We start from the raw sequence: 13472 nt of genomic DNA on the forward strand, positions 1-13472 counted from the left end.
GACAGTTGGTTTAATTACCATTGGAAAATGCTTGTCATTCCTCTGTAGCATCTGGTCCCCACTGGACCCTCATCATTTCCTTCACCTGCTCCCCCCACCGACCAAACTGTGCAGCTCTGCAGGTGCATCCTGGCCCATCCTCACCCTTCTGCCCCCAACCCTCACCTCCTTGTACCTCCAATGTTTTCCCCAATAATAATAATAATAAAAAAATAGCACATTTCCGTGTCAGGATATAAAAAAATCTTAAAAAACACAGTGGTGATAACATGCCGAATGTCATTAATGTCACTGAACTGCACACTTGAACATGGTTAAAACCAGAAAAAAATGGTTACATGTATTTTATTACAACTGGAAAAAACAAAAAAACCTTTCAAACTTGTAATGTGAATTTTCTTCAAAATTCTTTATGTAATGTGCGTGTAAATCTATCACCTGAGTTAAAATGTCTCTCCTGAAGGTTGTTTTTATCTGGAAGAACACTAAGAAGGTGGAAGAAAAAAGAACAGATTGTAAGCATAGAATTGTTTTTAGAATGAAGACATACATTCAAAGGTTTCCAAGTTCTTGTAATTATTATTTATCTTCACATAAATCTGTATTTTTAAAGGAACAACACTAACTCACAATGTTGTTCAGAACTGACCCATAGCAGATCCTCCAGTAGGTTTTCAGAGGAAGTAAAACTACACAGAAATAGACTGCCCTTCCTCCTTCCATGGAGCAGCTGGTGGATTTGAACTGTGCACCTCTGGTATTGCAATGCAGCTTTTTACCACTAGATCTCCAGAGAATCTTACTTACTAAATTTAATATTTCTGTAAATTAGGTAAATATACATACCATAGCTGCACATAATAGCTGCAAATTAAACTAGACCTTAAAATGTTGGACATCTGCAGAAAAACACAACTCATGCAGACCTGTTCACTTTGGGTGTAGTTGGTGTACTTACTACCTTATCCTAAAAGTAATCCCAGTTAGTGACAGCATTACTAAACTGTGGCTCATAACTGATTTAACTTTCTTCAGAGAGATCTTTGTGGGCTGCAAACTCTAATGTCATAATGCCTGTCAAAAAACTGAGGAAGTGTAACTCCACCAGAGTTAGCTACCCCATGTTCCCTCATAGGGAGCCTTCACGTCACACATGTTAAAAGAGCTGGCTACTAATTGAAAGGCCTGTGCTTTAATCCATTAATGAGCCGCTCTGGGGGAAGAAAGAAGTGGTAGTTTGTTTCTGTAAAGACATACAACCTTGGAAGCCTCATGTAGTGGGGCAGTCCTTCTAGGCCCTACAGGGTTGGTGTCAGAACTGCGCTAGGGGTGAGCTCTGTCATTTTGGCTTTTTAAAAAGTTCCCTCATGATTATAATCTTTAACTGTAACTTTGTGTCAATAATTTATGAACCTGAATTCATGACTAAGGTAAAGAACAAAGCAGATGAGGTGGTGTCCAAAGGGCTAACAGCAATGATTTCTCCCTGGCAGAGATGGCTTAGGAGAAAAGGAAAATATAGATAAAAGCTGGTGCAGGTAAATGACAGCAAATATAAGGAGCTGGAAAAGACCAAGTATGAGAAAAAGGCAGCTCTCACACACCCTCTCTCCCAGACACTTTTCCACTTCTCATTCCTGACCCCATGTATTCCCAACGTTCACATAACTTTTATAGAAGTCATAATGTAAGTACCTATATACCCATTTTTGCTAAGTGAAAGAATTCCAAGGATAATTTTCACTTAAAAAAAAAAAAGCGAGAAGTGACATTAGTGTTCAGCACTTGTTTTGGAGCTGGCATTTTAAGAGGCAGCTCACACCCTGAGGTTTCTTCCCTGGAATTTCACTCCTGATCAAGTGGCTTTTGAACTGTGCCCTTGAACACTGTGTGACTGTGTTATCTTAGGTCCTATAAGTTACTCAGTATAACTTAGTAGGTCATTTCTTATGCCTGAGAATGCTAAAAAATATTTTCCATCTAAATGTGTGGGAACAACTTTGTTTGACATCACTGCAGCTGGTGAAAGGGTTCACAAAAACTTTTGTGTAACAAGGTAAACCTGGATTTAAAATGTGTAATTAGTATGACTAGTTAACAACAAATATTTATTAACTACACTGAGTAAAAATAAAAGGTAGATATGCTCTTCAAGGATATTAGAAGGCTTGGTAAGAAAATGATAAATAAAAGGTATTCAAGATTTTTTCATGTCAACTTACAAAGAAAACAGTTACAAAATATTGCTGGTGGAGTACAAAATAAAATCAGCTGCAGAATCAAGTGAATTAGTATGGGAAAAAGTATGTGAGAAAGGAAGAAGCAAGGTAATAGGACAAAGAGAAGTGGAAAATAATAAAGAAAAAACTCAAAAAAGTAATAAGGTTGTTGTTCTGTGCTGTCAAGTCAGAACTGATTCATAGCAGATCCCTATGGGGAGCCGCCTGCCTTTGGGATGGCAACTCCTTACCACTTTTGGCCTTCAGAGCTTCCCTAAACCACAAACAGCAAAGTAAAAAGAAAGGTTAAGTGGCTGGGAGCAGACATTAGAAGATCACTATAGAATGCTGGTTCATGTATATAATAGAAACATTATAGATTTCTAAACAGCAGAATATGGATAATATGATAAATACAGTATTTTTATAGTTGAGTAAGTACAGAATTTACAAAAAAATCAGGCCACAATGAAGCGGAAAGAAGTCTTATGAATGTCTTACTTACATATCATTCACAGTTTGTGAAACAACTTCTATAAATCCTACTATATCAAACGATTTAAGGTATATTCAATGGCTTGTTAATAACAGCACTGCTTGGTGACATGCATCAAAACAGTATTATTACTGTGATACACTAATTCATTACTTACTGATTATCTCATCTGACACATCATATTTACTACAATGCACTATTTTACATGTTAACAATGTGCACTTGGCAATGAAGAACACCAAGGGGTGGACAGTAAGTTTAATGCTGGATGTGATGGTTAAGGCCATGTGTGTATTTCCAGACCACAATTCTCAGTAGTTTGACAGTTAAGTAGTGATGTAATTGGCAATTATATGATACCACACTCTATTTTTGTATAATATCAATTTTCACACACAACTTGATCTTTGGAACCTAAACATGTTGGTAAGTGAGGAGTGGTATTTTTTTTTTTAATGGAAATGCTTCTTTAATGTTTTGGGTTTTTAAAAAAGTTTTTATGTATAAAAAGATATATACTAAGATAAATATTTGATTGCTATTAGATATGAACTATACTAAGCTGTTCCAACTTAGATTTGTGTAAAGATGGACTTCGTTCCGAACAGAAGACATTCCCAACCTAGAGACGGCCTGGGCAGATTTAGAGGACGTGAAAACAGGAACTGAGGCAAAGATCAGGGAAAAGAAGGAACATGGACAGAAAGATGACCCAAACGTGTTACGTAAACTATCTTCAACTTTAAAACTAAGCAAACAGTATAAAAATTAGCATAATGAATTACTTTGCCTATTTACACTTTCTGGGTAACAAAGCTGTGTGCTCATGCTCACTTACGAGAATTCTAACTTTAAATGTGCCATAATACTTTAGACACAGGTAAAATGGGTAAGCAGCTGAAAACTGAGTGGGTGTTGTTTCCAAGTAACAGAATCTGGAGGGGCAGGGAGCTAATCAGAGATTATTTCTCTGTTCTGTATAATGTGGCCATCTTTGTAAAAAATTCATTAGTGATTTAAAGTCCGAAAACAAAACACCCTCCCCAAGAAACTTTACTACCCTCCAGAAACACAGCAGTGTTTCTCAAAATACTAGGTATTTCTAGTACATAAATACTGAAGTCTGTATCTAATCTTAGTGCATCTATTTAAATGAAAGCTGTGAGCAAAGCATTTATCACTATATCAAGAGTAAGTTTAAGCTTTGGGAGGAAATTTACTCCAAAGCTATCATGATTTGATGATAGTTTTGTAAATATGACACAAAATCACCATTTATTTAAGTTCCCCAAAATGTTCAATTTCAAAATAACAGGATCAAACAGGATCTAGTCACTGTGTGACTAGACTTAAATCTCCATTACAGGACCTATACAATGGATCAAGTTCCTCATGAAACCTTCTTTAACACCAACTGACAGGCTTGATCAATGGGGTAACTTTAGCACAATCTCTACATTATTTACTAACAGAACCACACCTTCATGAAATAAACTCATGAAATTTTCCTTTAGTAGCTAGATCTACACCCACCAGACTCAGCCTCTGGTTGGGTCCTGTTGGATTTCTTCTCTTCTACATGTCCAGATGACCTCTGCTGCTTTTCTCTCCCTCTCTCTTTTTTTTACCTTCCCCCTCCCCAAGGGCCTTTGGCTCAATGTGAAATAACCAATTCTACCAAATCAAAATTACTTTAGGTCCAAGTTTGCGTGTGGATGCTCCAAGTTACTTATCTGTTAGTTACATTCTTGTCTTCTAGCAGTAAGCCAGATGCTTTCTGAGGAAGTCAGAAAGTTTGAAGAAGCAGGTTACTGAGTAGAAAGAGGGCCCCTGATATACGTAAAAAGTTAAAATTTGCAGTAAGTATTGCAAAATGTCAATGTTTGTTATATTTAAGTAGTGGGTCCTAGAGTTATGCTATTTTTTCATCTAACATGTGTTTAGCATTTCATACTTGAATTGAAAAAAAGACACTATAATTTTCAAGTATATAATATTATGAATTTTGACAAATATATACATTTATGAAACCATCACCACAATCAAGATAAGGAACCTATCTATTATCTTCTATAGGTTCTCTGTGACTGTCTGGAATCTACTGAACTGTACCTTCCCTTGGCAGCAAATTTTCTTTTCTGAGTCCAACACACTCTCAGCACAGCTTCTTTCTACTAGGCCACCAGAGCTTCCTGTATTGTTTAGAATTTTATACAAATCAAATCATATAATGTATGTGGGATTTTTTTCTGACATTTTACATTCCAGATAATTACTGAGGTTCATTCATGTTGTTGCATCTATCAGTATTTAATTCCAACCTCCCATTTCCCCCTATTGAGTGGTATTCATCTTTATGGATATATCACAAGTTGTTTATCCATTCACTCGCTGGTGGGCATTAAGATCATCTCCAGCTTTTAGATTATAATTTGGGCTTCAGCTTTTGAAGAGTTACTGGAATTGAACTCTAGTTACAGATCTAGAAACAAAAATGGGTATAGTGGTGATGGTTCCTGCATACATTCAACAACATCTTCTTGTAAGGTAACTACTCCTTACACAATGTCCCAGATGAAATCTCAAAGATTCATTCAAGTAAGTCTAGCTGGGCTAATCACATCAGTAGAGCTGTTTCTAGACTATTGTCTTCAAACTGTGTAGTGAAAATGAGGAAAATTCACCCGGTGAGGATGGAATAGCTACCATTGTCTAATTATATTTTATTATGATCATGAGATATTGATTGTGCAGTCTCCTTTCTTGTAATGTCTTTGTCTGAGAATGCCACATTTCCAGACAGAAGAAGCTGCTAAACATTCTACAGTATACAGGACAGGGGAGGCCTTCATAAATAGAATTATCCAGTTCAACATGTCAGTACTGCTAAGCTAAGAAAACCTGTAGTATGAGGCTTAATTAGAAATAAAATTTTTAGTAAAATATTTTACAGGTGTATCCATCCATCCATTTTCTCTCACTACAGCAGAGTCAGAAGTGATTCACAGATAATCCTCCAGTATGTTTTCAAGAGGTTGTAAATTAATCAGGAAGAGACTGCCTATCTTTCCGTGAGGAGCCTCTAGTGGATTTGACTGGCCTGAGAGGCGCCAGCTTGGGGTCAGCAGTACAACTCCCTACAGACTAGGTCACCAGAGTTCACTTATATCCATCCATCAGATCACATGGACATAACTAGCTGTCTTCTGCAGTTTAAGCAACTAATACAATCTACTCATTGATTCATTAGTAGTTGCAATGTAGTGATAATCTAACTGTAGCTGTACCATTACCATTCCTTCTTCATTAACCGAAGTACTTCTCTATAAAGAGAAATTTACCCTCATATTTGTTTACCCTTATTAAGAGTTCACAAAGGATAAATGGTAGAATTATCTGCCAGATTTTCAAAAGCATGAGTTGATTCCCTGACATTGTTCACAAGACACTGACTCACATATACTTTTCTTTAGTTATCATTAAGAATTCATGGACTTGGATCTTTCTGATGAGCTTCAGTCCACAACTGACTCATTACTGGCAGTAGAGAAGGTTCTCCACGTTGGCTCCCAAATTCTGATAATAACCAAATTTGCTAAATTCTGTGTTTTCTGCTGTGATAAAATGATCTTATAAAAAAAACCATGAGGAAGTGGAAACTTGTATTAAGTTGCAAAGTTATCAGAGAAAGAAAATGGTAAGAGTTCACAGAAATAAAGAACAATAAAAAAGTGGTAAAATTATACTGCAAAGGTGGAAGGCTTGTGAAAACTGAAGAAAACCAAAATCACAAACCCAAAAAGTAAACCTAGTTCTAGCTATCAAGGACTTCACTGTATATTTCGTTACCCAGACCTGTAATCCAGTCATTTCTCCAAGGAGATACTTGAGTGGGAAATGGAATTCAGTGACCACAATTGAGTCTTCTGAGTAGACAAGAGACAGGAAATTATTTTCCCCACCCTTACCATAAGATCTCAAGGTTTTTATTCCCAGCCAAAGTAGGGGTACATGGAGGTCAGGTTATTGAATGGAGTCTTAGCTCGGGTCCATCTCACAGGGGCACGAAGATTCTAATGTGGTAATTCCCCAGTTCCAGAATGCTTTACTAGAATAGACATACTCAGCCACTGACAGACCCCACAATGGATCCATTAAAACACGGAGTTCTGGCAGGAAAAGCCAAGCAGATTATAAGGAATGATAATGGATTATTATGAACGTAACCACGTAGCGGGTGACTTCAACTGCCTTTCTACATGTGGCTGTATTGCTTGAACAAACGAATGCGTATCTTGGTGTCTAGCATGAAGGCACTGTCTGGCCACAGCCTTTTTTCCTCAATCCAGTTACCAAGGATCCTCAGAAGAAATTTGCCTCTAGAAATACATCTTCACCACCTACCTTGAAGATGTATCAAATCCTCAGCACCATGACACAAGTTAGTCCACAAGACTTTGACCACCTTTCCCTTCCACAAGAAGCCCTGATGGCCCATTACACTGATGACAGTGTGCTGTTTAGACCAAGTAAGGAAGTGCTATCAGTGACTCTAAACTTAGTGCGAAGACATTTATAGTAAATTTACCCAACAAACACCTGAGAAGGTTACATCGCTGAAATGTCTAGATAGTCCATCTAAAGTGATGTAAGTTACTGCCTTGGCCTCAATCTTAACTGAATCATCTGTTTTATTATCACCACTCTTTTGTGAGACAAGGATGGGCAATTTCCTCAGTGAGATTTCTAACTTCTAAAAATCTACTGGAGGGTCAGGTATAAGTTGGTTCTGACTTAATGGCAAAGAGGGTAGGTTTTTTCAGTTTCTTTGTATATCGTCAGGTAAATGGTAAAGTTTTGTCTTTATTCTAATGATTATTCTTATGTTTTCAATACCGTTTTACAATATTATTTATTGTTTCTGTATGTACTTCAGCGCAAGCTGGCTAGTAACAGTTCTCTTTTTTTAACTTCCCCAAAGCATCTAGTTTGATGTACTATCCTTCTGTTTTCTGACTTTAGCTATAGGATAATTAACAAGTATATTCTATTTTATAATAGTTCCCATTTTCATAGAGTTATGCTTTATACGTACTGATAGTATATATTTTACTTTTTTTTTTATCAATCACGTACTTTTAGTTTTGCTCAGTAAGAGACTTTTTTCACCTGTTCTCCAGTTGGTCTGCAATATTTTCCTAACAAGATCTCCTCTCTTTAGAGGGGAGTGTGCTCTGGTAATTCAGTTTCAGGGTCCTGAAACTCTTCCCACTGTTTCTGGCCAGAGTTACTGATATAATGCTGATCTTAAAACTGGTGAGGATTTGACTTTAATCAGTTTGGAGTTCACAAAGAAACCCCGAAGCTTAAGGTTTTTGGTTTTATGTCTCTTTAACTGCTATTTTGTAAATATTTTTTTAAATTTATTTAATTGTGGCAAATATATAGGTAACAAATTACTGTCCATTTCAACAATTTATATGTAATGTTAAGTGAAATTATGTATGTTCATAATTTTGTTGAAAAATATACATAATGCTCTATCTACATTAATGAAAATGAAGTTTTGTTATGTATGTTGTCCAAGATTTTATTGTTGTTATGGGATGGTTCTATTATCCTATTTGCGGAGAAAGTGTATGAGTGGAAAAGAAACCTGAAAAAACTATGCCACTGTCACTACCATTTTGTTGCCAGCTCTTAACTCTAACATCGTCCATTCTCATTTCTCCAAGTTTTCAATGTTGTGCATCATTTCCCAAATACATTATTTACAGAAGATTAAATCATCAAAGTTACATACGAAGGCTAATCTTAAAAGTTGTTAATTAGAATTCATCTGCAATTTACATTATAGGATGGATGTGCAAAGGATAATTAAAGCTACTAGCTGCTACTTGGTAATGACAAAATGCATAGTAGAAAGCAGTTCCCCTAAGGTTGCATAGTGGAATGTACTTGGGGCAGTGGAAAGGGTGCGGGGGGATTGTGTACCAGGGAGGGAGTTTTTCTTTTACTTTTCAAAGAGAGGCGCGAACTGGGGCGGGAGAGAAGTACAGCAATGAAAATCTCTGTAAATATTCATTAAAATTATTAAAATTTAAAAAAATAAAAAAAAAAAAAAGAAAGCAGTTCCTTGAACTGCTATTGTTTCCTTATCAGTATGAGGCATTACATTTGTGTATTAAGTAGCATACAGCAAACTGCTCATTGCAACTGATGACACATTTTTTTTTCAAGTTGGGTTGAGATTAGAATCTCAAAATAAAGACAAAAATCTTACCTCTGTGACACGTATTTGTGAAGAGGCAGCTGAATGATCAGATTCTAATTTGTTCTTCTCAGAGATAACCGTGGTAATTTGGAGAATTAAATCCACTTTTTGCATGTGTAAAGCAGCACAAACCTAGGGACAAAAATGCAAAAGTTTATAGTTTTTATGCCACATGTTTTTGGAAATAAGAAAATGTTAACTTTTTCACAAAACTCTGATCCATGAGAAAATAAGTTTTTCTAATGTGACTGATTGATTCTTAGCTCCTTTTATAAAAGAGTTCTCCAGGAGCCTGGGTTGTGGTAAGGACTTGGCTACTAATCCACAAGCTTTCCACGGCAAAAAGATGGGGAAATGTGTTCCTATAATGATTTACTGGCTCAGAAACCCTAAAGGACAGTTTTATTCTGCCCTGCAGGGTCACTACGAGTTGATGGCAGGGGGTTTGGGTTTTGGCTTAGGTTTTCTTATGCAGGCAGAATCATCTCAAAGGAAATAATTTAGCTTAATGAGTGATTTTAACGATTAACCTAAAGCATATGTCAAGAAATAAAGCAAGCTGTTGTTCATAAAATTTCCTTGTTTATATCAATAAAATGTCAAAAGCCTTACTCAAGAACATTCCTTCTGGTTCCAACAAACCTCTGTACAGATTTTACCAGCTTGCCTAATTTACTGTCTATTTAATGTATGGATAAATAATTTAAACTGCTTTACCTTTACAAGGTTTGTCAATTCAGTAACAAGCTTTGCTTTCTGGATATTGATTTCTTTGATTTTGGCATTTGCTTTTCGCTCTTCCTCCTCAAGGTTGCAAGTATCCTGCTCCATCAATTTTAAACTGTAGGGAACACAAGATGATGCAGAAGTCAGTAAAACACAAGGACTGGGCCAAAGTCCGCAGTTTTATAAGCAATTGAATAATGCAGTACAAATGCCAGTTCCGTCATTGTTGTTATGTGCCGTCAAGTTGTCTGAGACTCAGAGAAACCCTATGTATAACAGCACTGAAGCCTGCCCTATCCTGAGCCAATCTTATCACCTCTGACACACCACCCTCCATCCTCTCAAGCATGATGTCCCTCCCCAGGGACTGGTCCCTCCTTGCAACATGCCTAAAGTATGTCAGATGGAGCTTCAAAATCCTTACCTCCAAGCAGCAACCTGGTTCCAACCTCTCCTATATAAACCTGCTTATCATCCTAGCAGTCCATGGCACATTGAATACTCTTCTGTGGCACCACAGCGCAAAAACATCAATTCTCCTATCATCCCTAGTCACTGTCCAGCTTTCTGATGCACAGAAAGCAATTAACTGGGAAAAAAACCCCAAAACCCCATGGCCTGGATCAGATGCACCTTAGTCTCCAGATTGACTTCATTGCTCTTCAGTACTTTGGAGAGTTTCCTGACAGCAAACTTTCCCAATGCAATTGTCTTTTGATTTCCTGGCTGCTGGTACCAAGAGTGTTGACTGTAGAGCCAACCAAGTTGAAGCTGTTAAGTTCAACTTCTCCACTACCTATCACGATGTGTGGCTTATCAGCCCAGTGGTGAGACCTTTGTTTTCTTGATGTGGAGCTTCAATCCATATTGAAGGCAGAAGTCCTTGGCTTTCTGCAGCAAGCGCTTCAGGTCCCCCTCAGTTTCAGCAAGCAAGGTTGTGTCATCTGTATAACACAGGTTGTGAGATACACTGAGTGCCTAGAAGAGTCTAGATAACATGAATGCTAAGTGAGCTGTTAGGTAACCTCGAGTATGACTCAGCAACCTTATGATGAGCCAACCTGAACCCTGTCCTGTCCTGTGGCATCCTCAACATCTCTGAAACACTCAAGCCCATTGCTGAAGTCATTGTGTCAATCCATTTCATCGGGGGTCTTCCTCTCCTTCGCTAATCTCTCACCTTTCCAAAAACTGATGTTCCTCTCCAAAGAACAGCCTCGTCTAACTACATGTCCAAAATATGGAGGATGAAGCTTCACCATCTTTGCCTCCAAGGATCCCTTAGGCTGCACCCTCTCCAAGATTTATCTGTTTGTTCTCTTGGCAGTACACAGGAAATTGAGTATTCTTCTCTAGCACCACAACTCGAACGCATGACTTCTTCTGTCATTCTTATTCACTGTCCTAGCTCTCTAGTGTGCAGCAGGTGATTGAGAAAATCATGGCCTGAATTAGGCACACTTTAGTCTTCAAACTGACATCACTGTTCTTCAGTATTCTGGAGAGCTCTCTAACAGTGGACTTGCCCGGTGCAATGTCTCCTGATTTCCTGACTGCTGGTACCAAAGGAAGATGAAATCATTGACAGCTTTAATCCTTTCTCCATCTATCATAATGCTTACTGTTGGTTCTGTGGTGAGGACCTTTGTTTCTTGATACCGAGATATAATACACATTTTGATCCTTGATCTTCTGCAGCAAGTACCTTAGATACTTCTCACCTTCAGCAAACAAGGTTATTAAGAGTCTTTCTCCAATCCTAATGCCATATTCTTCCTCACAGAGTCTGGTTCCTTAAATCATGTGCTCAGTATACAGAATGAATAGGTACGGAGAAAGGACAGATCCCTAAAACATTATTTTCTTATTTTTGAACCATGAAATGCTCCCTTGCTCTGTTTGCACAACAGCCTCTCAGTCTAGGTATTAGGTTTTGCATGAGTACAATTATATGTTCTGGGATCACCATTCTTCTGAATATTAGCCATAAATGGCGATGGTACACACAGTTAATAAAGTACAAACAGACATTCTTCTGGTAGTCTTTACTTTTTGCCAGGAATCATCTAACATCAGAATTGACTCAGAACAGACTTGTAGCTGATAGTCTGTAGGTTTTCAAAGGTATATGAGAGGACACTGCCCATCTTTCTCCCATGGGGTAGCTAGTGGATTTGAATCATGTTCCGATGGGACAGTAGTGTAGTTTCTTCCCATTAAGTCACCAGAGCTCTATTAGTCCAGTGAGTAAGGAGTTGCTCTGCCAACCCACAAGCAGGTTGTTCAAGTCTCCTCCTATGGGATTTACTGCCTCTGAAACTTTGCTGGGTTTTGCCAGCTATAGTCAGTTCTGACTCGATGGTACTCAACAACAGTGTAGGATATTAAATAGGAGAAACGGATTTGAACTCTCTACGCCACTAACAAGCAGTGTGTTTTGGATAAGTTATGTTTTAGAGCTTGTGTTTTCTCATCAATAAATTATAATAATAGTACTCACCATCATAGGGCCATGATGAAAATGACAAAAGGTAATGTAAGTAGCACACTTAGAACAGTGTCTAGGTCATACCAAATTGGTAAATATTTGTTAATGATACCACTTAGTATGAACACAGACCTTGCCTTCAACTGAGGAGATTCAATCAACAGGTTAAAAAAGAAAAGAATGAAAAGATAACACAACTCTAAAAGTTAATATTACTCTTTCTCTTTTATACATGAAGAAATGAAGGCTCAGAGAAGTTAAGGCAGTTACCAAAGATCACAAATATTAAGTTCATGATCTTTTCACCACGCCACGCTGCCTTTGGGGGGAAAGCAAGGACAGAGGAGGGGAAGCAAAAAAAGAACAAACAAGTGAGCTCATGCAAAACCTAATACCTAGACTGAGAGGCTGTTGTGCAAACAGAGCTGGATGTTATAAAGGGAACTGAGTAAAACATAGCATAGTGAGTTGATGAAAATAAATCCAGGAAATAAACTGGACAGTGCTAAACAAGACCTTGAAAAACCAAAGTGAAAAATCAACCCCTACTAACTGTCACCCCTCCACTGGGTTTATGAGGCTGCAAGCAGGAGACTGTTCACCTGTCTCCCTAGTGGAGTCGAACTGTCACACTTTCCGTTAGCAGTCAACTTGTAGCACACTATGTCTCCAGAATCCTCGGTTTAAGGGAGAACAGTGTTTAATTAATTGTCATGTACTAATGGTAGAAGTCACACAATAGATGGTCTTCCTTAACAGAGTTGGAAGGCAAGAAGAGGATAAACTACTAAGTTTATACTGTATTCTGGATGAGACTAGTTAAATAGAGATTAAACAGGTCACCACTGCGATATTCTAAAATAAATGAAAATGTAAGATTGAAGGTTATGAGGATGGTAATGGATATAAAAGGTCATTTCAACGCAAACATCAATAACACTTCACAAACCAATGAGTACAGGGATGAAGAAAAGCAAAAAGCTGACAAGTCCAAGCATATAACTGGAAGCCTAGAAGAATTATAAAATCATATGAAAATAAAAAGGTATAAATTGGCAAGAAAATTTGAGAAGAAAACGCCATCTGTTAGACAACTGATTCAATCAAGTAACAATAAAGACCTTAAGGATAATAAGTGTCTTGAGGATAACCAGAAATAAAAACGAAGGCCATCTAAAAAGATTTCAAAGAGTTTATTTAAAGTTGAACAATTCTTTGAAGCTAGACTTCATATTACATAGTTGTGTGAGGTCAGATTTTCTTCATATA

General features: G+C 37.5%; 1 protein-coding gene across 1 annotated transcript in view; it reads right to left on the reverse strand.

Moving 5' to 3' along the window:
• Positions 1 to 13472, reverse strand: part of SMC5 (structural maintenance of chromosomes 5) — a 118408-nt gene that overhangs the window by 26342 nt on the left and 78594 nt on the right. Inside the window, exons 16-17 of the mRNA XM_006894404.1 lie at positions 9707 to 9830; positions 8999 to 9121 (exon numbers count right to left, since the gene is read on the reverse strand). Of these exons, the coding sequence (XP_006894466.1) occupies positions 8999 to 9121; positions 9707 to 9830 (247 nt within the window). The remainder of the gene's footprint in view (positions 1 to 8998; positions 9122 to 9706; positions 9831 to 13472) is intronic.

Source organism: Elephantulus edwardii, unplaced genomic scaffold (genome assembly GCF_000299155.1).
Source record: "Elephantulus edwardii isolate Elephantulus edwardi_28Jun2011 unplaced genomic scaffold, EleEdw1.0 scaffold00141, whole genome shotgun sequence".
NCBI classification, from domain to species: Eukaryota; Metazoa; Chordata; class Mammalia; order Macroscelidea; family Macroscelididae; genus Elephantulus; species Elephantulus edwardii.